The sequence below is a fragment of the Cavia porcellus genome, unplaced genomic scaffold (assembly GCF_034190915.1).
Source record: "Cavia porcellus strain 051 isolate PalLab524CR breed Dunkin Hartley unplaced genomic scaffold, mCavPor4.1 scaffold_1, whole genome shotgun sequence".
Lineage (NCBI taxonomy): Eukaryota > Metazoa > Chordata > Mammalia > Rodentia > Caviidae > Cavia > Cavia porcellus.
Window position 1 is genome coordinate 138289603 of NW_026947484.1, and position 24549 is coordinate 138314151.

The 24549-nt window shown below is 35.4% G+C and overlaps 1 protein-coding gene across 1 annotated transcript in view; it reads right to left on the bottom strand.

Annotated features, from left to right (window-relative positions):
* Positions 1-24549, bottom strand: part of Spag17 (sperm associated antigen 17) — a 239361-nt gene that overhangs the window by 29571 nt on the left and 185241 nt on the right. The window contains exons 29-36 of the mRNA XM_063256315.1: positions 23087-23304; positions 19355-19499; positions 17373-17527; positions 7099-7287; positions 5329-5474; positions 5095-5225; positions 3266-3393; positions 1313-1495 (exon numbers count right to left, since the gene is read on the bottom strand). Of these exons, the coding sequence (XP_063112385.1) occupies positions 1313-1495; positions 3266-3393; positions 5095-5225; positions 5329-5474; positions 7099-7287; positions 17373-17527; positions 19355-19499; positions 23087-23304 (1295 nt within the window). The remainder of the gene's footprint in view (positions 1-1312; positions 1496-3265; positions 3394-5094; positions 5226-5328; positions 5475-7098; positions 7288-17372; positions 17528-19354; positions 19500-23086; positions 23305-24549) is intronic.

Genomic DNA, 24549 nt, shown 5'->3' on the forward strand with positions numbered 1-24549 from the left:
AATCTTTCCTCCCTTAGTTTTGGGCAGGAAGTATGTTGTCTCAGCAATGAGAGAAAAGTAACCAAGACTGGGGTTATTAAGCAAAGACTTGAAAAGTCCACAAGCAAACTTTGGATAAAACTGCATGGAGACTGTAGAGAAGGCGTGCTTCTAGTCTATGTTTCTGTCCTCCTCAGTAAAATGGGTATATTGGATTAGATAATGTGTAGACATTTCAGGTATAGTCTTACAATTATAGCTCTGAATGTACATTGCTTATTCTATGTCTTTGCATTCAAGAGAAATGTACTTTGCTTTTTATATGAATATTTAATTCATTTTTATTATGTATTGATCTTCTGCTCTAAGCCAAGTAGATTTCCATTATGTATTGGTTATACAACTGTAAACAAAATGCATGTAATTTCTGTTCTGAGGTATTCAACTAGAAAGTGAAGTATTGTGGATATAATCATTCAATTAATTATACATATTTACCAGTTATATATATTTATATGTATATTTATATATATTTAGCATTTTTGAACAACTATCAAATGAATAAGTGATTTTTCTTTCGCTATATTAATCGTCCATATAGTAAGAAAGGAGACTTCTATATGGCAATCACAAATCACAATTACAATGTGTGACCATTGCTGTGTGGAGGACTTGAAAGATTACTTGAAGACAGGATTTAGCTCTATCCAAGAAGCCTAGAGCAGCTGCTTGAGAGATCTGCAGGGAAACATCAGCAGTCTGAGATCCCTGTGATTGTTTATTAGTAACTCAAGGACATGAGAAGAAAGCCATTTACAACAAATCGCATAGGAGTTTTTGTGGGGACAGGGCCTAAATGGAATGGTTCATTATGTGACACGTGTTGACCTAGGTTAGGCAATCTCTTTAGGGAAGAGGATGACGCAAGGGCCAAAGCAAGCATCTCTTAATACAACTTGCTTTTAGTTCTGCTGAATGTTTTCTTGCAGCTTCTGCTCTAAACTCTAGCCACGTACTCCAGCAGCATGGGAACTATTGTTCCCAAGGTCCCTTCCTTTGGTCACTGTCTCCCCATACATAGCGTCTTACTTTGTCTGTGTTTTGGGGGCCTCTTAATGATTCTTACATCTTGTGGGAATCATTTTTTTTTTTTTACCTCTCAGCTTTCTAGTCCTAAGATTGACATTCATGTGTTATAGTAGATAAATATTGATGGAATTAGATAATTTTAGGTTCCACAGGAACATAAGAAAGAAAAACCAAAAATGAAACCAAGAAGAACGACTGCCTTGTTTCTGATTCTTTTGGCATCAGATTATTTGGATTCTATTACCTTAAGGGAAACCTGCAGCCTCAGTTTCTCTTCATTCTTTATGACCTCATGCTGGATAAACTGGCGCATCTGCAGAACCTTGGGGTCTTTGAGTACAGGAGCTGGGGCCCTCAATAGCTGTTTACATCCAATGACAAGGCCCTTCCAAAGCTGAGTGCCAAACGGAGGCCCTGGAGTTTTTTTCTGTCAAAACAAAGCCAGGCATTCACCAAAGAAATCAGAATGTTTTTACCACAGATTTTTTAAGTTGAGTATTTCTGTAGCTACTATACCAAGAATCACTTGTTAGGAATGCAATTGCATAAAAAATTTTTTGATCTCAAAAAATTCTGCACATATAAGGAAAATCAATGCTGGAACTGGCAAAAATTTCCCCTTTGTGTATATTTCCAAGAAACTGAATATTTTTAAACATTGTTGCATAGTGTCCTTCCGAGTAGCAGTTAAGGTAATGCTAAGCAAAGTGGTGCATGGTAATGCAACACCAGACTAGTTAATGACAACTTTACGTGACTATTCTTTATCAATGTTATGTGGCCCAAAGACATTCAGAATTCATGTCTTTAATGTTGTGGTTCTGTGTTTATTTTGTGGTAAAAGGAGTTTTTGAGAGAGAAACCATCCTACTGATAAATAGTTTGTATTTTGAAAGTTCATGGATAAAACATTCTTGTTACTGGTTTTCAAGAATAGTGGGCTTTGTTGACCTGTGTCTGAAGTATACCTTTTGCACTTCCTTTGAAAAGGCATGACCAGAGATAACCACTTAGAGGCGTGAAGCTCATCATAAAGAGTTTCAGAGAAAGAGGAAGAGGATAAACTTATTTCATTAATCTCGGATACAGTGTAATTTTTATCATTGCATAGTACTTTCAAAGTTGTGAGCCTTAGTGAGTCTTCTATTGTGACCTTTTCATCTTCAGAAAAGAAAAGGTTCATTATGATTTGCCCCACATCCCACATTAATAAGTTATATAGAATCAGAACATGAATTTAAAATGACCTTCATGTCACAATGTGGATTACAGTTACCAAATTAAAACAAAGAGGTGGAACATCTTTGTTATTTTACTTATCATCTTTGCTTTCACTATTATAAGATTTATTGTAGGGTAGAAAAAACATAACTTATACTTTTTTTTTTGTCTTTTTCCTTTTTATCGGTACCAGGGATTGAACTCACGACTGCCTGCTTGCAAGGCAGGCACTTATGCCACTGAGCTAAATGCCCAGCCCCCAAAAAACATAATTTAAAGATATTCCCATCACTTAATATTAACAATCTCCTCACTTTCTGCTCATACTTATCAATGTCTTCATTGATTTAATAATTAGATATCTTATAATATGTTAGAGACATACATAAATTGCTTATTAAACAAAATGGTAAATCTTGCAGGACTGCAAGACTTATGATTACTGCCCAAAATATTTTCTTTCATTCTTTAAACACTTCAGGTGAGATTTGTCTCATCTGACATAATCACAATATTTATTACCATTTCAGTTTCAAGACCCATATGTAATCCTTTACATTATTCTTATATGCAGTTTGTGCATTTTTATTATGGAAAGGGAGAAAAGGTAAAATGAGACCTAAAATGCTATGTTAAAACTGTTAAGTAACAAATTAAAGGAATAAATGGCATAATATCAGTAATTTCATGATAGGAGACATGTAACATGCATTATTCAGAAAGTATATTTGAATATTACAGGAAGATATTCACACTTGCAATATAGACAAAGAAATAAAATAGAAATTAGATAGCCAGGTGTATTTCTGTAAAATTCCATTGCCATACATAAAAATGTTAAAAAGCCTCTAACTCCTTGAGCCTATCAATAATTTACAGAATGTTAAAATATAAGTATAAGGGAGAGGACTGGAGACTCTGATTCAATAGTGGATAGCTATGCAAATGGCAGAATTTTGTAGCAGGAATTGCATACCTCAATTGAAGGAAATGTCTCCCATGACCTTGACTGGAGATTAGGGGGAACAATTGTCTCTAATTCTTTCTTCATTAGCCACGGTGATGCTTCATAGAAAGGACGAAGGATTGTGATGCTCAGGGCCCCTGGTTCAAAAAGAATTTTCTCCACTAAAATTATTCTGATAAATTCAGCATGCATTTACTAAATTTATCAAACACTTTTGAACTGTCTTCCATGTAAAAAAGATTAGTGAGACCCAGAGTTTACAATCTGAAAAGAAGATGAGGCTTTGAGTTACCGTAACACCTAGAAATTGGATTTTGATCACCTTAAAATGATCAAGATTCACTGTCACTGTTACTCAGTAATCACATCCAAGTCCTGTCAGTTCTATCAGTAAACTTTCTTGACTTCAGCTACTTCTGCTTTCACCATAGACTTTATATTACATCACTGCCTATGAAAGATACTATTAATGGCCTAGAGCAATAGTTAACTTTTCTACTTGTATGTGCTTGTGAATGAACTGTCTCCTGCAGCCAGGACTATTGGTTATGTCCATCCATGATTCAAACTCTTCTTTGATTTCCTGTTGCTCAAAAGACAAACCAGAGTATAATTTTCTTGCTCTGCCTCAACTTGCACCATTTTCCCTGCCTGTGCTTTTAGCAATATGGCTTTTCTCTCTTTATGATTTTTCTCCTTTGCGTTCCAGTATTCCAAGAAAACCTTTCTTCCTACTTGAATTAACCATACTTATCTAGGAGCTCTTGAATCAAATGTCTTCAAGGAAGCCTTCCAGACTACCTCAGAACAGTGTATCTTTCATAGACTATAGTCAAATTTATAATTATCTGGCTATTTGTGTAGCTGCATAATAAATGCTTACCTCAACTTCATAAAAGTTGGTTCATGCCTATTTTAGGTCACCATGGTGTTCCTAACACCCAGTCACTGCTTGGCACAGGTAGATTTGCCAAGTGATGGTACACAAATGACTAACACAGCAATTTGAGAATCTTTTTCTCACACATTTACATGCATGCATTACATACACAGAGCCTTCTGCTCTTCATAGTCACAAAGAGCAAGCTTTAGTGTACATGTACGTGGATACACTAAAAGATAAAAGTGCATGGGGCTATAGGCATACTCATAGATGGATCTGACACATATCACATTGAACAAAAGATAAAAAGAAACAGACCTAGGTGCAGGAATCAAAGTAACATTTCTCTAATTTCTGGTCACATCCCAATTTCATTGAAATTGATGAAAATAATATAAATTTCTAATGAATATAACTTATATGACCTATATATCTTATATTGACATTATATATGAAATTATACATTTCATATATAAAATATATTATCTTGTATTAAATTTCAAGGAAACATCTTTAAATGACAAAACCTCTAAGAGCTCTCTCATTCTTATCAGGATGAAATAAACTCAGATGTAAGAGCAAAGAAAGGCATAGGAGGAAAAAAGAAGTAAAAATAATGAAGGTAACTCAAAAAAGATTAAAATTATTCTATATCATAAATATACTCTAAAATAAACCACCTCAGCATGTAAGAGTATGAATAAAAGAGCCTGGATCCCTGAGATGGGGAGGAAATTTAGGTTTACATGCAGATCTGCTTATAATAGGAAGATTAATTTTTTCTCAGTTTACACAGTTTGGTGTTCAGAAAGAGCACTATATGAACATAAAGTAGCTGTAAAAGTAGATTGGCACGGCCAACTGGAAAGTGGAATAGTAAGTGAGGGAAAACAAAAGAGAAGACAATGAACTGGACAGTAAAAAGGTGAGAGCTGGTGAAGGGACAAAGCTCTACCTGGCTGCTCCTGCACTGGCTCCTGGAGAACCACGGTAGTTGATTCCCCATAGGCCAAGGATAAGTGTTCTTCAATGTCACGGTCCCGGAGAAGTTCCATTCCTGATCCATCGGCATAGATAACAAAAAATCTGACAAAATAAAAATACAATAATCATTTGAACTACTCAGTTAAAATGCTTCTTGAACTTGGAATTGAAAGCATCAGTTATAATATTATTAGTATTATTTTACCTGGGAACATGTTCACCATAAATTTGCATATGATCCTTTTCAAGGCGAATAGATGATAAGCTGTCATAGCTCTCAAGGTTTACATTTAAATCATCTTCAGATTTTTTTTCAGCTAACACAGTTGATGCACTGCCATCAGCCATGACCTAAGTGACAGGGCATAAAATTCATTAAAAGAAAAAGTAAAATTATCATAATGCTTTCATTTCTGTCAGTCTAGAGTGAGAAAACAGGTATGTTTTCATATTCAGAAAATCAGACAGGTTTTATTTGCAAATAAAGGATACCATTCACTTAATTAAAATTACACTAATAAAAATGAAAATCTAGCTCACAGTTCTACTTATAAACCATACCTAGAATTTGAAAACTATCTGGAACATTTGACACAAAGTAACTAGAATGGAGCGGGGACTCAAAACCTTATTCTATCAGACAAATTCAAAGAATGGGATATTTAAACATGAGAGAATGGGCATTCCTGTGATAGTTGTCTTCAGACAGTTAAAAGGCATCACAGGGAAGAAACTTGCACTCTGAGATTTCAAAAGCAGAGTTAGGGCCTCTAGGTAGAATATGCAGGGAAACAAATTTAACCTTAACACGAGAAATAGTCCAGCTGTTACTGCTCTCTAGCTCTGGGAGCATAGTTCCAGAAAGTGAGATACAGGCTGACAGTGATCCCCAGGAGGAGCGTCAGTGTCTAGAAAGGTGGTTGGCTATAACATCCCCAACATTTCAATGTGGGGGGTGATGAGCTTCACGTTTCTAATTCTTCATAAACTGAAATCTGTCAGCGTGAACTCATGCTGTGAAGAGTCTCAGTTACTCAGGAAAGCTAGACTTGTCTGCATACCAAAAAAGAAGTTAAGGACTTTGTGACAAACAAACCAAAAAACAAAAAAATAACTTCATACTTACCAGACAATGAAGGAAATTCCACTTTTGGGTGGGGAATGAGGAAAAAAACCCCAACAAATTCTTAGAGCAAGGGTTGGCAAACCTCTTTGGTTAGGATCCAGAAGTAAATACTCCAGGATTTGCAGGCCACATGTTCTGTATTGCAAATACTCAGCACTTCCTTACTAAGCAGAAGTGCCAGAGACAACTAAGTAAGCAAAAATATATCATGGTTTTCTAGCATACTTTACTTGACAAGACTGAGAATGAATTTTCTGAAATTTTTGTGTGTCACAAAATCTTTTGAGACTTTTAATGAAATTAAAATGTACAAAAAATAGTTTTTGAGGTTTATGGAGCAAGTGGCCAAGGCCTGGACTATAGGTAAAGGAAAGTCAGGAGCAGAAGATGGAGCTGTACCATGGAAGAGTTGAGCATCCCTTCAGACCTTCTGCCCCTAATCCTCGGTCTTACAAGATATTTGTCAGTATGGGCTCTTTGGCTCATTGCACACATTTGCCTTCTGCTTTGTACTTGATTTCATTTCAACAAGGATGCAGATCATCCTTATATCATTCTTTGTGGTAGCATTGTTTTCTGATATCTGATAATATTTCTTTCCTTTTTAAATTATCTATTATGCTCTAACATTTCTACTGTTCTACCGTTGGGCTTGCCATGCTCTAGGGAAATGCAGTTGGAAATCAAGAAAAGTTACTGCTTTCATGATTTCTTGCCCAAAGTATTGTCAGAAAGAGGCTAAGCAATTCTATGACAAAGAAAGTTAAGATCTACATAAAGCTGTCTACTGTGAAATATTACAAATCTCAGAGCCTCAGGCTGTCTGTCCATACTGAAGATATACTTCACCTGAAAGGTGTTTCCCTCAGGATCCAGGACCTCACAGATGACCTCTGATGTGTGCCTCATGATATACCTGCTGGCTCTCAGCTTCTCGTGCTTTTGGAAAGGATGATAGATGTTACCACTGGATTCGTGGCAATATGTGGCTGAACAATCCCTATCAATATGGAGACAACCAGTGTTTGGAGGTAGCACCTGGAAGAGAAAAAGAAAGACAAAAAATTTAAATTCCTTATTTAGTTTGAGAGATTTGGAATATCAGTTGAGGAAAAATAATATCCATATCATAAACTGTATTTCCAGGAAGAAAACATTTCAGGAATTCTGTTCTAATTGTCTAATATACTTCAAGATTTATACTTTTCTACTGTTGAGCACTATGAAAATTCACTTGGGAATTAAGAAAGGGATATTGTTTTTGTGATTACTTAAATCCAGAGAGAGAACATAAAATCTGGGAAAGACTGCTTGATAAAGAGGTAAACTGAAAATTAAGGATGGCTTCCAGGGCTGGAGGTTTAGCTCAGTGGCATAAGCACCTGCCTTGCAAGCAGGCAGTCGTGAGTTTGATCCCCGGTACCGATAAAAAAGGAAAAAGACAAAAAAAAAAAAAATAAAATAAAATAAATAAAATAAATAGATAAATAAAAAAGGATGGCTTCCTCTGTGTCCTCACATTTACTATTTACATTAATACAGTATCTCCTTTAATTTTCCCATGCCCTTACTCAAGATATTCAATATATTTTAGAAGAGATAAACATATTTAAAATGTTGGATATCCACTGTGTTTTTGGATAAGAAATGTTTCTAAAAGGGCCAAAAGCTATCAGCAAATATTTTTTAGAAGCTTTTATTATTCCCCACTTCTCTCGTGATGGATGCTGTCATTAAGTAACAGCTATTTTGTAATGATTTTGTAATAGATGCTTTTCGAAATACAATTCATATACTGTAAATTCACCCTTTAAAAGTATATATTTAGTACATTTATAGGACATGGAAACTTATGCAACTATCCTAACTCCAGAATATTTTTATGATCCCTCAAGGAAGCACTTGTTTTATTAGTCTGTGTGTATTATGCTTGTTTCTAAGCTCCAGCAGTGATTAACCCTCAATCTCTATTTACATATTTTAGCCATTTCATATAAATAAAGCAGGAACTATGTGGGCTTTTTCAATCTGGCTTCTTTTACTTAACATAATATTGTCAAGATTCACCAATGTGAGCATTTTTCAGTAATTCATTCCATTTTAGGGATGAATAATGTTCCATTCAATCGCTATTTTATTTCTCCACTCATGAGCTGATAGACATCTTTCTTTCTTCCTTTTCTTTTCTTTCTTTCTTTCTTTCTTTTCTTTTTTTCTTTCTTTCCTTCTTTCAGTAGTATTTCATTATGCAGTTTTGGCTGGTTTTAAACTCATTATGGATTTCAGGGTACCCTTGAACTCACAGAAACTTTTCTGTTTCAACTTCCTAAATGTTGGGATTGTAGGCATGTACTATCATGCCCAGCCACATTATATTTTTTTAAATAATCATTCAGGGTGAGCAGAAAAGTACAGGCTGAAACTCACTGAAGGAAACAGAATTAAGGATTTGAAGAAAACAGAGGCTCTGGAATGTGGAGTGATAAAGTCAGCAGATTTGGAATTAGGTGGAGCACTGGCTCTCTCCAGAAATTTGTGTGCAGTCAGCGAGTGAAACAGATTTGAGCATCTATTTGCATTCTCAGATATCCATGCATGGTAGCGCGGACGGGGCGGGGGAGGGAGGATGCAGTTTGGTATGGATGTGAATCAGTGTTTTAATTTCTACCCTGGGTTCCTGCATGTATTCAGATCTACCGGCTCCAACATCTACAAAGTTTTTCTATTAAACTTTTCACTAATACTTCCTTCTTGTAGTTATTTTTTTATAATTTTTTTTCTATATTGTTTTTAACCTGCCCCTTCACATAACCTTTCATATCTCTTCTTTCCCCACCAAAACCTATTTTCTCAATTTTCTTTATATAAAATATAAAATTTTATTTTATATTAGCTCATAGTATTTTCATTGTATTTTTCCTCATTTCCCCCAAGCTTTCAAGTCATAAAACATGTTTAAATAAATAAATAACAATCAAAATAATCTCTTGCATCCTATTAGATTATAATGGAATATGAAACTAGACACCAAAAATGAAATTAGACACAGAAATTATACAATTCCATGGAGACTAAATAATTCACCTTTGTATACTCAGTGACTCATAGAAGAAATCAGAGAAGAAATTTTAAAAGTTTCTAGATCTAACGACTGTGGTAATACAACATAGAATCTCTGGGGTACAAGAAAAGCATTGAGTGCTTATATTAGAAAAGTTAAATGTTATCAAATCAATGAGGTAATGATTCATCACAAGGCCATAGAAAAATAAGAGAAATTCCAATCTAAATCTTGTAGAAAGCCAGAAATTATAAATATCAGAGCAGAAATCAACAAAAATTGGGATTAAAAAATAAAAAGGCTAAATAAATCAAACAATTGGGTTTTTGCAAAGATAGAATTGATTGATAAACTCAGCTAGATTTATGAAAAAAGGAAAGATCCTCATCAATACAACTAGAATTGAAAAAGGCAAAATTAAAACAGACACCACTGAAATTCAGAGGGTATAAGAAAGTATGTTGAAAATTATTCTCCAACAGTTGGAGAATATGGAAGAAATAAATTCCTAGATGTATATGCCACAAAAATACTGAACCAAGTAGATACAAAAACCATAAACAGTAATGAAATTGAAGTAGTAATGAAATCTTCCAACTCAGAAAAGCCCAAGCCTGATTGAACTCACAGCTAAATTTTACCAGAACTTCAGGGAAGAACTAGTACTAATACTTCTCATAATTATCATAAATTAAAATAAGAAAACATTGCCAAACTCATTCCATGAAGCCAGCATAACCCTAATGTCAAACAAAACAAAACAAAACAAAGATGAAGCAAGATTAAACAAAAAACCAAAACAAACAAACAAAAAGTTACAGGGCAATATATTTGATGAACATAAATGCAAAATTCCTCAATGAAATATTTGCAAACAATACAACAAATCATTAAAAAGATAATATATCATCACCTACTAGGCTCCATCCCAGGGACATAAGGACGGTGCAACACAGATAAATCAATAAATGTAATAACCACAAAAATAAAATGAATCATAAAAGCCCCATGCCTATATCTTGTACATTGAACAACTACTTTAGTGATAACAATACACAATGTATTTTTAAAAAAACTTATTATTATCTTTCATTTATTTTTTAAATTTTTTATTTTAAAGAGATTAAGACAAAAGAGGATATAGCAAAGCAGATCAGAACAGAACAAAGAAAGCAATACAGTATTCCACCACAAAACAACCCATAATTAACAGTAATCACCATAATGTCTCTTTCTTTGAAATAGTTGAGCATAACTTCATACACAATAGAACCAAACATAACAAAATAGTATAAAACCATTCAAGAGAATAAAAGTATTACAGGGCATTCAGAACCAAATGAGAGAGAATGAACAATGGTTACTATATTATCTCATTATTCATAGAAAATTGGCTTATACATAACATATACTAGAATCCAGTAAGATATAATGTGATAGAACCAATGGAAACAGAAGAACAAAAGCAAGGTAGGACTTCAGAGTAAGATGATATTAAGTCAGCACTGGCTATTATAATGCCTTGTTTTCTTCAAAATAGCTGTTTATATCATCACAGATAATAAAATCAAACAAACCAGGATAAAACCATTCCAACTAATTAATGCCAACATTATAAGGCTTCAAAGCAATGTAATGGGGAATCATAATTACTATAAACTTTTATGTACTCCTACCATTTCTTACACTAGGGAGACTATACGGTATTTATAAATGTGACTTTGATTTATTTCGCTTATGAGGATGGTCTCAAGTTGCATCCACTTATTTATAAATATCTCAATGTGATCATTGTTTATAGCTGAGTAGTACTCCATTGTATAAAAATACCACAACTTTTTTTGTCCATTCCTCAGTTGATGGACACTTAGGTTGTTTCCAAGATCTGACTATTACAAATTGTGCTGCTATAAACATGGGTGAACATAATACACTATGGTGTGATGTTTTCAGTTCTTCTGGGAATATGCCTAAAAATGGAATAGCTGAGTTAAATGGGACTTCCAATCCCAGTACACAATGTATTAACCAGTGTTAATCTCTTATTCTTTTGTTTTGAAATTTTGTATCATTTTTATTCTGCTTTTCATTTTAAGGTTTAAAAAAAGGGAAAAAATCACATAATCTCTCAATACAGTAAATTCCTAACCTATGAAGGTGTTCCCTTCAGAAAGAATGATTGTATGTCAGATTTGTAGTGAGTTTGACAAAGTGAGTCCTATATGGTATACCTGTGAAAGTTTGCAACTTTGAATGTTTGTAAGTTAGGGACTTACTGTAGATATAGAAAAACTGACAAAACCAATGGTTTTTTTTAGGAAAAATCCTGATGAAAATAGGTATAGAAGGCCCTTGCTTCAAACTCAGGAAAGCCCTTCATGACAAACTCACAGCCAATAACATAATACATGAGGAAAAACAAAGTATATGTTTTCTTTAAAACCAGAAACAAGACAGGTGTCCATTCTCACTTTTTTGTTCAATATAGTACTTGAAACATCAGCTAGAGCAATCAGGCAAGAGAAATTAGCCACAAGTAGGAAGGGAAAGTGTCAAACTATGTAGAAATATATGTAGATAATATGATAATAAAAAGACAAAGAACAAAACAAGAGAAAACAACAACAAAAAAACCCACAAAAAAACTTGTAGAGCAAGTAAACAGATCTATCAAGGTCACAGGATATAAAATTAATGCACAAAAATCAATAGTGTTTCTGTACACCAATAATGAACTCAGTAAGAAGGAAATCAGGAAAATGATCTTATTAATGATAGCTTCAAAAAGTTAAATATCTAGGAATCAACCTAATCAATGATGTAAAAGACCTATTATGAAAATTACAGTGCTCTAAAGAAAGAGCTTGAAGAGGAGATTAGGAAATGGAAATATATCCCCGTTCCTGAATAGGCAGAATTAGTGTTGTTAAAATGACCACATTATCAAAAACAGTCTACAGAGTTAATGTATTTCCTATTAAAAAATCAATACATTGTTCACAGAATTAGAAAAAAGGTGTCTTAAAATTTATACAGAATCAGGAGACACTGAGAATAGCCAAAGCAATCTTGCATAAAAAGAACAAAGTGGAAGGCATTACAATCCCAAATTTTATAGGTATATTATCAAGTTACTGTAATAAAAACTGACACCAGAGCAAAAATCAACATAGACCAGTGAAATAGAAGACACAGAAATAACCCCATGTACTTTTAGCCAGTTCATCTTTCACAAAAGGTTAAAAAACATATACTGAAGGAAAGGGCCTCTTTAATAAATAATTCTGTGAAAACTGGCTATGCACATGCAGAAGAGTGACTCTAGACCCATATCTCTCACTTTGTACTAGACTAAAATAAAACTGGATAGAAGACCTAGATATCAAAAAGAAACACTGAAGCTATTGGAAGATAAAGTAGGGAAAACATTTAAATACATGGACACAGTCCAGAGTTCCTGAAGAGAACTCCAATGGCATAAGAAATAACAAGAATCAACAAATAATATTTTCTCTTTTTTATTATATATGTTTGAAGTATATGATAACTGCATTCATCATGGAGCAAATGGGATTATATCAAATTAAAATCCTTCTGTATACAAAAGGAAATAACCAATGTGAAGAGAAAACCTTTGAAATGGGTAAACTTTTTGCCAGCTACTCTTCTGACAAAGGACTAAAATACATCTAGGATATATAAAAAATTAAAAAAACATTACATCCTCTAAAACAAAAGATTCAATCAAACAATGAGAAAATGAAATGAATAGACTATTCTTAAAAGAAGTACAAATGGCCATACATACATGAAAATGTTTAGTGTCTGGAGCCATTAGAGAAATACAAATAAAAACAACACTCTGTCTTATTCAAGAATGCTACAATCAAGAACACACAGACACACCCATCAACAACAACACCAACACCAACACCAACATCAACAACAAGAACAGCAGCAACAACGTATGCTGGTAAGGGGTAAAAGGACCATCCCTTGTTGGTAGAATGATAAACCAGTAAAGCTATTAATGGAAAAAGTATGGAGATTCCTTGAAAAAAATGGAAATTCTATGTTATCCAGCTGTCTCTCTTGTGGGTATATTGCCAATGTAGTTAAAGACATCATACTATAGAGATACATGAATACCCATGTTTATTGCAGCGAAATTCATAACTTAAAAACTATGAAAGTAGCCACCTAGGTGCCCAAAAACAGACATGAGTAATGTGGTACAAAGAAAGATAAATTCAAATCATTTGTAGGAAAATGATGGAATCAAACCACAAAATGAAATATGTCTAACAATAAGACAAACTATTACATGGTTTCCTTTATATGAGAAACCTAAAATATAAATGAATCAAAGGACAAAAACTGATGGAGAGATGGTAGGAAGCAGGAAGACAGGCTTCTTGGAGATGGGAGAGAAGATAGGGGAATAGAGGAGAGAGAGGGAAAAGCAGGGAAGAAAGGGTATAGAAAATAATCAAAATATGATACATACGTGTACCAATTTTTCAAAACAAAGGTTATGATGTATCAAAAACATATGCTTTTTATTTTTTAAATAAAAAAGAACGAGGCAGCTTCCAGGAGAGCATGGTGGATAAATAGCAGCAGCTACAGAGGCTCTCTGAGATACCCCACTTAAAATCCAGGAATGGTGTGGGGCGAGAAGTCCTAAGCAAGGAGAGATATACCCTGCCGACCCAGGAATGAACTAAACTAAGAGGAACCAACTGGAAACACAATCCCGGTGCTATAACAGGAACAGATAAGGTCTCAGCGCAGAAGCTGGAGCCCGCAGCACTGGAAGCCGTGATTTGAATTTCCTGCAGCCGCTGTTGCGTCCCAATCGGCACGGCAAGGAGAGAGGCGCAAAAGCTCTGAGAGTGGGAAGTGGCGAATGGAGTTGAGAGCAGGACTGGCTGGGAGCCCTGCATCAAATTGCGGTGAGTGAGCAGATTGGGGACCCTTCCATAGAGTAGGAGGCTTTAGTAAAGGACATACTGGTACGGAACAAGATGCTGCAGTGTCATTAGTTGCATATTCCCCTCTCAAGCGGGATTGGTAGGGAGTGCCTGGCCTGGGTGTCGCCGCTGACTTAAGACCCAGTAGGCTAGCCCAAACCAGGTTCCAGCGCCGGGAGACCACCCTAGCAGTGAAGCCTTCGGTAGGTTGACCTGGAGGGGTGGGCCAAGCATAGGCTGCCTGGGTCTGTGTCTCCCTTGTACATTGCAGTGGGTGGGAACACCTAGCCAGCGCAATTCAAACAAACTGTAACCGACAAAGAAAGAAACTGGGCCTCCTATATACGCTTGTATGGAAGGAACAAAAAATATGGGAAGAGGGGGCAACAAGAAAGGGTCCTCGGCCCCCAATCCTGAGAAACATGCAATATCAGACATGGCACAAATAGACATAAAGCGGTATCTCCAGAGCCTCATAGACCAGTTCAAAAATGAAGTTACTAACGACCTAAAGCAAGATATAAGTAGAATAGTTAGAGAAATGCTAAGCACCACCCAAGAAAAAACAGATGGTGGAATGGAAGAATAGAAAAAAAGGGGAGAATTGTTTGATGGAGAAAATAGAGAAAACATAGAATATGTGAAGCAGGTTCAAAGAGATTACCAGGAAACTAAAAACTCTATCGAAAGCTTGCATAACAGCTTGAAAGAAACTAAGGATAGATTATCTGAACTGGAGGGCCGATTTGTAATGTGGGAGCATGAAATGAAAAACTTCTTAAAAATAACAAGAAAACAAACAGCAATAATACAAAGGCTAGAAGATGATAAGAGGATCTATAACTTAAAAATTAAGAACATAAAAGAAGAAGTAGGGACACAAACAAATGGACTACAAAAGCTATTCACAGAAATAATCCAAGAGAATTTCCCTAAATTAGCAAAAGACAAAGACACTCAGATGTATGAGGCATACAGGACCCCATCCACCCACAACCCAAACAGAGCTACACCCAGGCATATAATAATCAAAATTCCAGAAATCCAATATAAGAACAAAATATTAAAAGCCGTCAGAGATAAGAAACAGATCACTTACAAGGGAACACCCATCAGAATTACAGCAGACTTCTCGGCACAAACCATCAAATCACGAAGAGCTTGGGGGGAAATAATTTAAGCTTTGAAAGATAATAACCTCTGGCCAAGATTGATATATCCTGCACAACTATCCCTGGAAACTGATGGAAAGACAAAGTGCTTCCAGGATAAAGAAGAACTAGGGGAATTCGCAACCACCATTTCAACTCTACAGAAAATACTGCAGGATATTCTAAAAAGGGAAAATACCAAGATTCCAGAAATAGTGGCAGAGAGGCCACAATGAATGGAGCAGAAAGAGAAATGAAGAAGACAAACTGACAACTAATGACAGAAAAAGAGCTCAACAGAAGTGAGGCAGAGAAGGTTGGATGGTAAGAACAGCTATTTTGGAGAAAACAAGACATCATAATAGCTAGTGCTGATTTAGTATCATCTTGTTTTGAAGTCCCATCAAGCCTTTATTCTTCTGTCTCCATTGGTCTTAACAGGTTGTATCTTATTGGATTTTATTATATGTGATAATATAAGCAAAAACGTTTATAGACAAGGAGATTATACGGAAACCATTGTTCATTTTCTGTTAGGTGGCTCTAAATACCCTGTAATAAGGTCATTCTCTTGAATAGTTTTACACTGTCTGGATATGTTTGGTGCTACAGTATATGAAGTTATACTCAAATATTTCAAGGAAAGAGACACTATGTTTTGTTTTCTTTTGTCTTTTTCATTTTTATCAGTACCAGGGATTGAACTCACGACTGCCTGCTTGCAACGCAGGTGCTTATGCCACTGAGCTAAGTCCCCAGCCCCGGAAAGAGACACTATGGTAACTACTTTTATGTTGGGATATCCTGTGGTGAAACACTATTTTTGCTTAAATGGTTATGTTTTGACCTGTGCTGTTTTGTTGTTACGCCCTCTTTTATCTCAATCTCCTTTTTAAATGATTTACTTTTTTATTTTTATCTTTTTAATTAAGGGAAAAATAAATAAAAAATAGCAGGATACATTATAATAACCTACTTTGATTTCCTATTAACTTGATTTGAAACCCTGTATTGCCCTCACCATCTTGTTTTGACTGATTTCCCCCTATTCTGCTTAGCTTGATAGTACCAAGTTCTAAAGTATAGGCAACAACTGTGAAGACAATAAGATTCATTATGATGTCCATTCTGGTTGACTATGATCTTCTTTTAAAGTTCTGTAATGTCTCCAATGTTTTGGTTTTATTCTTTACTGTTTTGTTCAATTTTATTATAACTGATGATAGATAGCAAAAGACAGTATGGTAACCATTGTTGATCACCTTGTATTTTGTTTTTATATTATCTATTATGTCTATCCTTTTGCTATGATTGACTCTGTTCTGATATGTCGCATTTGGTCTTACTCACTTCAAAAAAAGTAATAAGAACTGTGGGAGTAATAAAACCCAAAATGTGTAATTGTCATTGTACAAAATAAAAGAAAAGAAAGTGCTCTAAAGGTTGTAACTGCATATGAGTTTAAGTGCATAAGATAGATAACCATATTACTGAGTTTTGTTGGATCATTGAACAAAACTATTTGCAGTCTCACTGTTTGAAAGTCCACTTTATATGCTTTAATTTTGTAACTTGAGCAACTATTTCTAAGATGAGAATATGTAATTTATTAACTAGTGATTTCTTACTGTTTATTTTTTAAATTTTGTATTACTTGTACCCTTTTTCTGTTTTTTTCTTTTTCTCCTTAAATAAAATTAAAAAAAGAAAAAGAAAAAAAAAAGAACGAGGCTAGCAGTGGCAAGTGTTGCTAGTCAGGTGTGCATGAACCTTATGATTTAAATGTTTCTACCATCCACAATGCTTAGCATACAAGAAATCCTCAATGCACACAGTGCAAAACTTTGTAAAACCAGCAGGTCAGTGTCTTTCTGTGATTGTGAAAAGATGATGACAAAACAAAACTTTGCAAACTCCTTGCTTTCCAACTAGACCTACCTGATATGTTCCTTGCGGCTTTGCAATGATGGATGTCCCATCCCCAAAGGTGGCACAACAGCTACTGTCCTCACAGTTGGTGATAATGGTGGCATAGTGTGAGCTTTCTATCCGCATGCACTTCACCTGTCTGGTGATGGTCCGAGGAACTTCAGCTACAAGCAAATACAAGGTAAACAGATACCACAGGATGCTGATGCTGCTAATTTGCTGCTGTCTCCTGGTTGTCAGGATTCCCCACGGGAAGAACACACATGGAGAGTAGACTAGGGGTTCGAACTCCACCAAGTCAAAGTGAGGCTTATTCTCCTTGTCAATTCAAAATAATTCTTTTAGAATAAATCATCATACTTTTTATTGTCTTGATCTCACTGTTCTTTTTATTTTGTGAAGTTGAAAATATTTAGTTTTTCATTTTGAAAATTAAAATGCAAAAATTGTAATTTAATTACTCATACTTTTTAGCAGTCAAAATATACACTTGTTATTCTTTGCCATATTTTTTCAACATTTATAATATACACATGAAAGTTATAGTTTCTCTTTATGTTTATATTTATTTCCATTATGTAACTCATTATTATACTTTTTTTATGAAGATACATATTGAGAACAATATATAACACTAGCATGCTCTAATTTTAATAAATTATATATTATTCTATGTAATCATATGATTATATAATTACTATCATCTGCATCTGATTTTTTTACTTTTAAATTTGTTTTAGGTCTCTAGCAATCTTAATATATGTGTGATTCTTTATGATGACTATTTAATGTCCTTTTGTATCAAAACAACATTTTATTTTCATATTCTGTCATTGATAGAACTTATGTTTTCCCAATATGTCAATGTGATGTTCAGGGTTGAATGTAGTACTTGTTTCCTTGTGCAAATGCATAAAAGCATCTATACGTACACAAAACCAAAGCTAGTATACAATACACATGATGTCATAGGGTGGGGTTAGGAAGATGTGGGCTGCAGAACGAGTAACTGTAGATAACTGTTAATGTTCAATATGAGGATTCTAGTAAGTAATATTGCATTGTGTACTGGAAATATTCAGAATAAACAGATTTTAGTTTTTCTTATCACATATAACAAAAAGTCACTATATGAGGTAACACATGTCAATTTGCTTGTCATAGTAATTATTTCTCTCTCTCTCTATATATGAAAATATGCATATCATAAACATATACAATGAAGAAAAAAACAAACTCTGGCATTAATGAAAAGAGAACCAGGGAAAATTTGGGATTTAAAAACCCTGTCTAAATTTAAGTTAGAGTCTCTGAGAAGGTTCCAATTGGGTAGCAGGTGCAGCCTTCTTTTTCTTATAATGCCTTTCTGACAATGAAAGACATGCTCAAGTTTGACGGAAGACCTACCTGATGTCACCTGTATATACCTTAGATGCCTAGAAGGTCAAAGAAAACAGGTCTATGAGCTAATATCTAGGACAACTGAGCCATAATTATTAGTTTTCATTAGCCACCAATCTGTATCATACACCTTTACTTTATTTATTGATACCAGGAATAACAGTGGTATAGTGTGAGCCCTTCATATACCTTTAGAAATAAAAATAAAAAAGACTGTTGCTATTCATCAACCAGCTGGAGTAGTTATCACTAATATCTCTGTTGAGGATAAAGAGCATAATAAAGGTACTAATACTCTTCTATGTTCATTACAGCTGTTATTCACTATCTTAAGATATGGAATCAATATGAAAATGTGATAAAGCTATAAAGGTAACTTAAGTCACCAAAGCAAATAAAATATAATAATAATAATATAATAATAATACAAGGTTGTAATTGGCCCTGCTTTGCACTGCCTGTGTGTTCCTTGGATGGCTGAGTCCATTACAGAATTGTTTTATGTTTGTGTTCACCAGACAGTGAAGATTCTATATATCTCAAGCTATAGTTATAAAATATTGCTTTGTCTTTGAAAAAATAAAACTCACTCATTTCTTGATCATCTGTAGAAATAATATGATCCTCATAAACTTGATAAAAGGTTGTAATTCTGGTACCATCAGCATGATCCACTATCCGAGTACCATCTTTCTTTTCAATAATGACTACTTTGTCTTCTCGAGTTGTCATAACCTGAGCAGATGAAAGTAACGCAGAAGCATTGAGCTAGGAAGTTAGTCCCCAGTGGACTTATTTTCATGCCCCATTGAATACAAGCATAGCACCATCAAAATCCTGGTTATTTATAAGTGAAAGTTTTATATACAAATCTTTCAATAACTGTTGAGGCGGGCAGTGCCTCTATTTTATAGATGAGGACACTGAAGCTTAGAAAAATTAAGCAACTTGCTCAAGGTCAGTCAAGTAAGTGCCAGGGCATTTTTGTGAATAAACAGTCATCGTGTCTGGTCTGATGTAGATCCATTCTGGAAAATGCTCAGAGCCCCTGTTTACTTGGAAACTACTGAGTTAAGACAAATGTGGTGCGGCTGTGCTGCCTTTTGTGTTGTGAAAACCCTGCTCTGTGGGACTACTCTGCATGGGGCAAACTGCAAGTTGAGTTGGCCTGCAGGTGCTGTGCTCAATCAAGGTCACCAGAGAGACTTGGAACGTTTGAGGGACACCCACTGAGGGACACTGCCTAGAGCTTTTCTATGTGAAGTTGATAGAACACATAAGTGTTCCCATATGCAGGGCCTTTGGGAGATGAAGAGTTCTTAAGGTAGCAGCCTCATGAATGGGCCTCATGCTTTTATAAAAGGCTCTCCAGAGAGTTCTCATATTCTCTTTCCACCATGTGAGCTTACAACAAGACACTCAGTATTCTGCAACTGCCAGACCAGACAAACTGTGGTGGTGCATGCATATCTCAATCTTGGCACCTCCTGAATGGCCAGAAATAAGTATCTGTTTATAAGACAGTACTGAGGCTGTGGCACTTGGTTATAGCAGTTTGAGAGGACTGAGATACTGGTGAAAATTTGAAAGCTCTAGGGGCCCAGGTATGTGTGTATGTTTTGTGTATGCGTCTGTGTTTGTTTGTTTGTGTGTGTACAGGTTTATGTGCATGGCTCAGCTCCTTCTTCAAGAAAGGATTTCCTCTCAAGCTTGGAGTGTCCCATCACCAAATAGCTGCCATTCTCAGCTCTTTTATTATCCGCCTCAGCAGAAGAGAGATGCTTTGCCCAACTTATATCCTTTTCGGGAGCTGCATCCAGGACTGAATGAGGTAGACACACATGGATCCGTCACTTCTCCCAGCCTTGGGACATTTGAACAAGTGGTACTTGCTCCTGTATTCTCTGTTGGTTGACTTTAGCTTTGTCTTATTTGTACTATCATTCAGCCCCTGTGCAGACCAATCTTGCTTCTCCCCCCACTCTTTGACAGATGATGTCTTGGTAAGTATCTTACACTCTAAACTCTACCTTGTTTCTGGAGAGCCCAATCTCAACTATGATATAACATCTCAACTATTATATAACATATGTTAATCATTGGATTATTTTCTAGACTTGCACTGTCCTCAAAGGAGCATGGATATTCTTTCAGTAGTCTATATGGGAGAGTGAATTTAATAGCTATTCTTTGAGATTATGCTGATAAAGTGGTTCACACTGAGTTAGCCAAAGAGTTAGTAACTGTTAAAAGAAGCTCTTTAAGTAGAGATACTTCCATATTATTATTTGGAGTTATTCAAACATTTCAGAATGCTACGTAACTTTGAGATTTTGTGGTCACTATAGAGTGGGATCATAGTTATTCATGGTGCTAATAACACAGTAACAAGAACAATTCAATTATTGATAGTGCTGAGTATAAATTGCCCAACTGTATCGGATAATGATATGAGATTATCAGTGAGGAACTCTAGGTGAGAAAATTGTCCCGAATCATACAACTCTTAAGAACTGTGGTTGGGGCACAAAGCCTGTCTCAGCACAAAACCTATATTCACTCTTCTAAAACATGATTAGGTCAGGAATTAGAAAAAATGCATAATTTTCAATTTTGCCTTCTGTGACCATGTCAGTTTCTGGCACACAGTTCATCATTTGCTGTGTGATCTTGAACAGGTTACTGAACTTTCTTAACTTTGTTGCCTCATCTATAAGTGGAAACAAAAATATTTGGGTATAGAACTGACTGACAATATATGGAAAGCGCAGAGAACACAGTTTGGTGTACAGTGAGTTCTTAGTAAGTATTACTGTTATTGCTGTGATTCTGTCAGATGCTTGTATTTAATTCAAGCTTGAATCCAGGCTCGCAGCTGTGGGATCATGCTTCAGTAATGGAGATAGGGATCAGTAACATATTAAAATTGATTATGATTAATTGGATAACTACAAAGTGTCAATAAAATTTGCATGTGAAGTCAAATAATGTACCCTAGGGTTATTGCTTTAAATCTGCATTTAGTGTAGTGGGGATTAAACTCAGGGCACTTGCAGTGAGCTAAATTCCAAGGTCTTTTAAAATTTTGAGATAGTATCTTTCCCAGTCATTAAATTTCCTGTACTGGGCCCAAACTTGTGATCTGCTTGTTTGGGCCTCCCAGAGTGCTGGTATTACAGAGGTGTGCTACCACACTCAGTTTCTAGGGGTGAATTTACATAAGTTATTTGAAGTAATACAAATAAATGTAAAACCAAAACAATTCAAGGAACAAACAAAAATCTTTCCTGAGATGATTATGTACTTCAAGTCTTAATTAAGAAATATATGACAACTAGCAAACAAAGTAAGTGATTATTAAATTATTTCAGCATTAGGTTGACGAAGAAAGAAAAAGACAGTAAGCAAGCATTTTGCTTTTTTCAGTGGCATGGTGTTGTACTCAGGGATGAAGCCCCCAGGAAATTCTGCATTTTGGTCAAGCTCCACAAAAGATGTTAGACAAATGGCTGCAGAGAGAAAAGCACCTAATTCTTAGTCACCAAGACTGATTTTAGTCCAGACTCAGCACTTCCCAAATGTGATTTTACCTGCTGGCTCGGTTTCTTCATCTGTGGAATAACATACATTTGATGTGAGGACTGAATAGCAAACGTACATGAAACCCTTAAAAGAGAGTCTGGCGCCAGGAAGGTGCCATTGTTAATTTTAGAAATTGTGATTTCATATCATAAGCGAACCATCATTTTCTATGCACTAATTTATCACTTATTCTTAGGGTACAAATATAACCTTTTATGTTGCTGCTTTTTGGCATTAAATTGTTGAGTTATTCAGTGTTAACATGTCTGAAATATACCGTGGGTATATTGAAATAGAAAATTATGAGCAAATTTCTATCATTTGTGGGAGGCAGACCTGAAGAAGAATAGGGCACATAGTTTCTCACTTCCAGAATATTAGCTATAAGCTTATGGAAAACACGTAACTTCATAATCATATATATATTTAGAATGACATAGAAAATACATGACCTACCTCTCACTTCAAAATCTGTTCCCACTGGTTGCATGTATTCATGTGCACACACACAATCACACACACAGACCACACACACTCACAGAATTAGCATTTTCATGACAGTATTTTTGTCAAATATACAGTGTGTTTACATTTAGCAGGCTGGAACCATCCATCCATCCATCCACTATTTAACAAATATTCATTTGAGATAGATTACTTGTCAGACACATACTTCTACATGTTGTTCAGGATTCTAATGGTTTAGGCAACTTTAGATAATATGTAGTAGTTTGCCATACCGTTCCATTGACAGGATCTGTGGCTTTAAAGGATAATAGTGGGGCCAAATCTGCTATTTTTTCCAGTCCTTTGGTGCCGATCCGTTTTCCCTGAGGTGTGGTTGTAAACCAGGTGCCTATGTGATCCTCCACAGGAGTTGCTGCTTGCACTATCTCTGGAGTGACTTCATGGGTTTCATTCTTCTGTGTCATCGATGATTGATTTTTGTGACCTCTTGCTGAGGAAGATAAAAATCAAACACAATAGTATAACTATAATTATGTATATTTACATATTTCATCACGTTTTGATGCAGTGCCAACTACCTCAGACACTGTGGCATAGGCAGTGCTAAGTGTCATTCATCAATTGAAACATTTCTCAATAGAGAAAATATAAGACTGTAAATATCTTAATTTTGACAATTGAATCTTGGCTGGATCCTCATCATCCTTCTGCCTACATACACACAAACACAGCTGGCTTCCTGTGGCACAAAAGCTATTCCATTAACTTCCTTATTCCATGAATCTTGCTTAGACTGCCATATTTTGGATTGTTACTCTAGTCTTTTTTAGTGGATTTTTTTGTTTTTATCAGTACCGGGGATCGAACTCATGACTGCACACTTGAAAGGTAGGCACTTATGCAGCTGAGCTAAATCCTCAGCCTGGACTCTTGCTCTAGTTTTACAGCTTGCTTTCTAGTTTCTACAAGCCTGTCACACCTTTAAGGCTAGTTTGACTTATTGGTATTTAGACTTTACTAGGTTATAAACTCCTAATTTCTCTTACTTTGTCATTTTGTAAATGTTACCCAAAAAATATTTTTCTTTAACTCTGGACCTGCAAAACCTCACCAGCTAGTCCTACTATTGGCCCCTCACTAGAATAAAGTCAAGACTGAACAGTTTAATTACTACAGTCGCATGATACACTCCCTAATTTCCATCCTCCTTTCAACCTGCACTGGGATCAGGAACATAGAAAAGAAGATACCCTCTTAGAACTCTGATACCAATATTTGATTCCGTCTAACAGGGGTTGATTTCCTCTACATCCATGAGTAACAATGAGTAGTTTGCAAATAAGATATTCCTGTGTTGTTAAGCCCAACTAGTGAAGTGAGATTCAGAGTTAGACACAAATAACAGGCCAAGAGAGTAAAGGATTGTCAGCTCCAGATTCAGACTATGCAGTGTGTGCAGGGGATCAATCTGAGTCTAACACGGCTCAACTAATGGAGCAAGCACAAGAAGGCAGGCACAGCCAGTAGTTAAACTGTCCCTTTGCTCCAGGATCTAATTCTGTCCTACTTACACTCCCACAACATTATCAATGAATGAAAATAGTGCCACTTTCAGGTACAGAGAAAATCTTCTAGGAATGATAGCATTATCTTCAAAATTCTCCCCTTTTATTCCTCTGCTTTACATTTCTCTTCTTATTTTCTTATCAAAATAGGTAACCTATTGGAAAGTAAC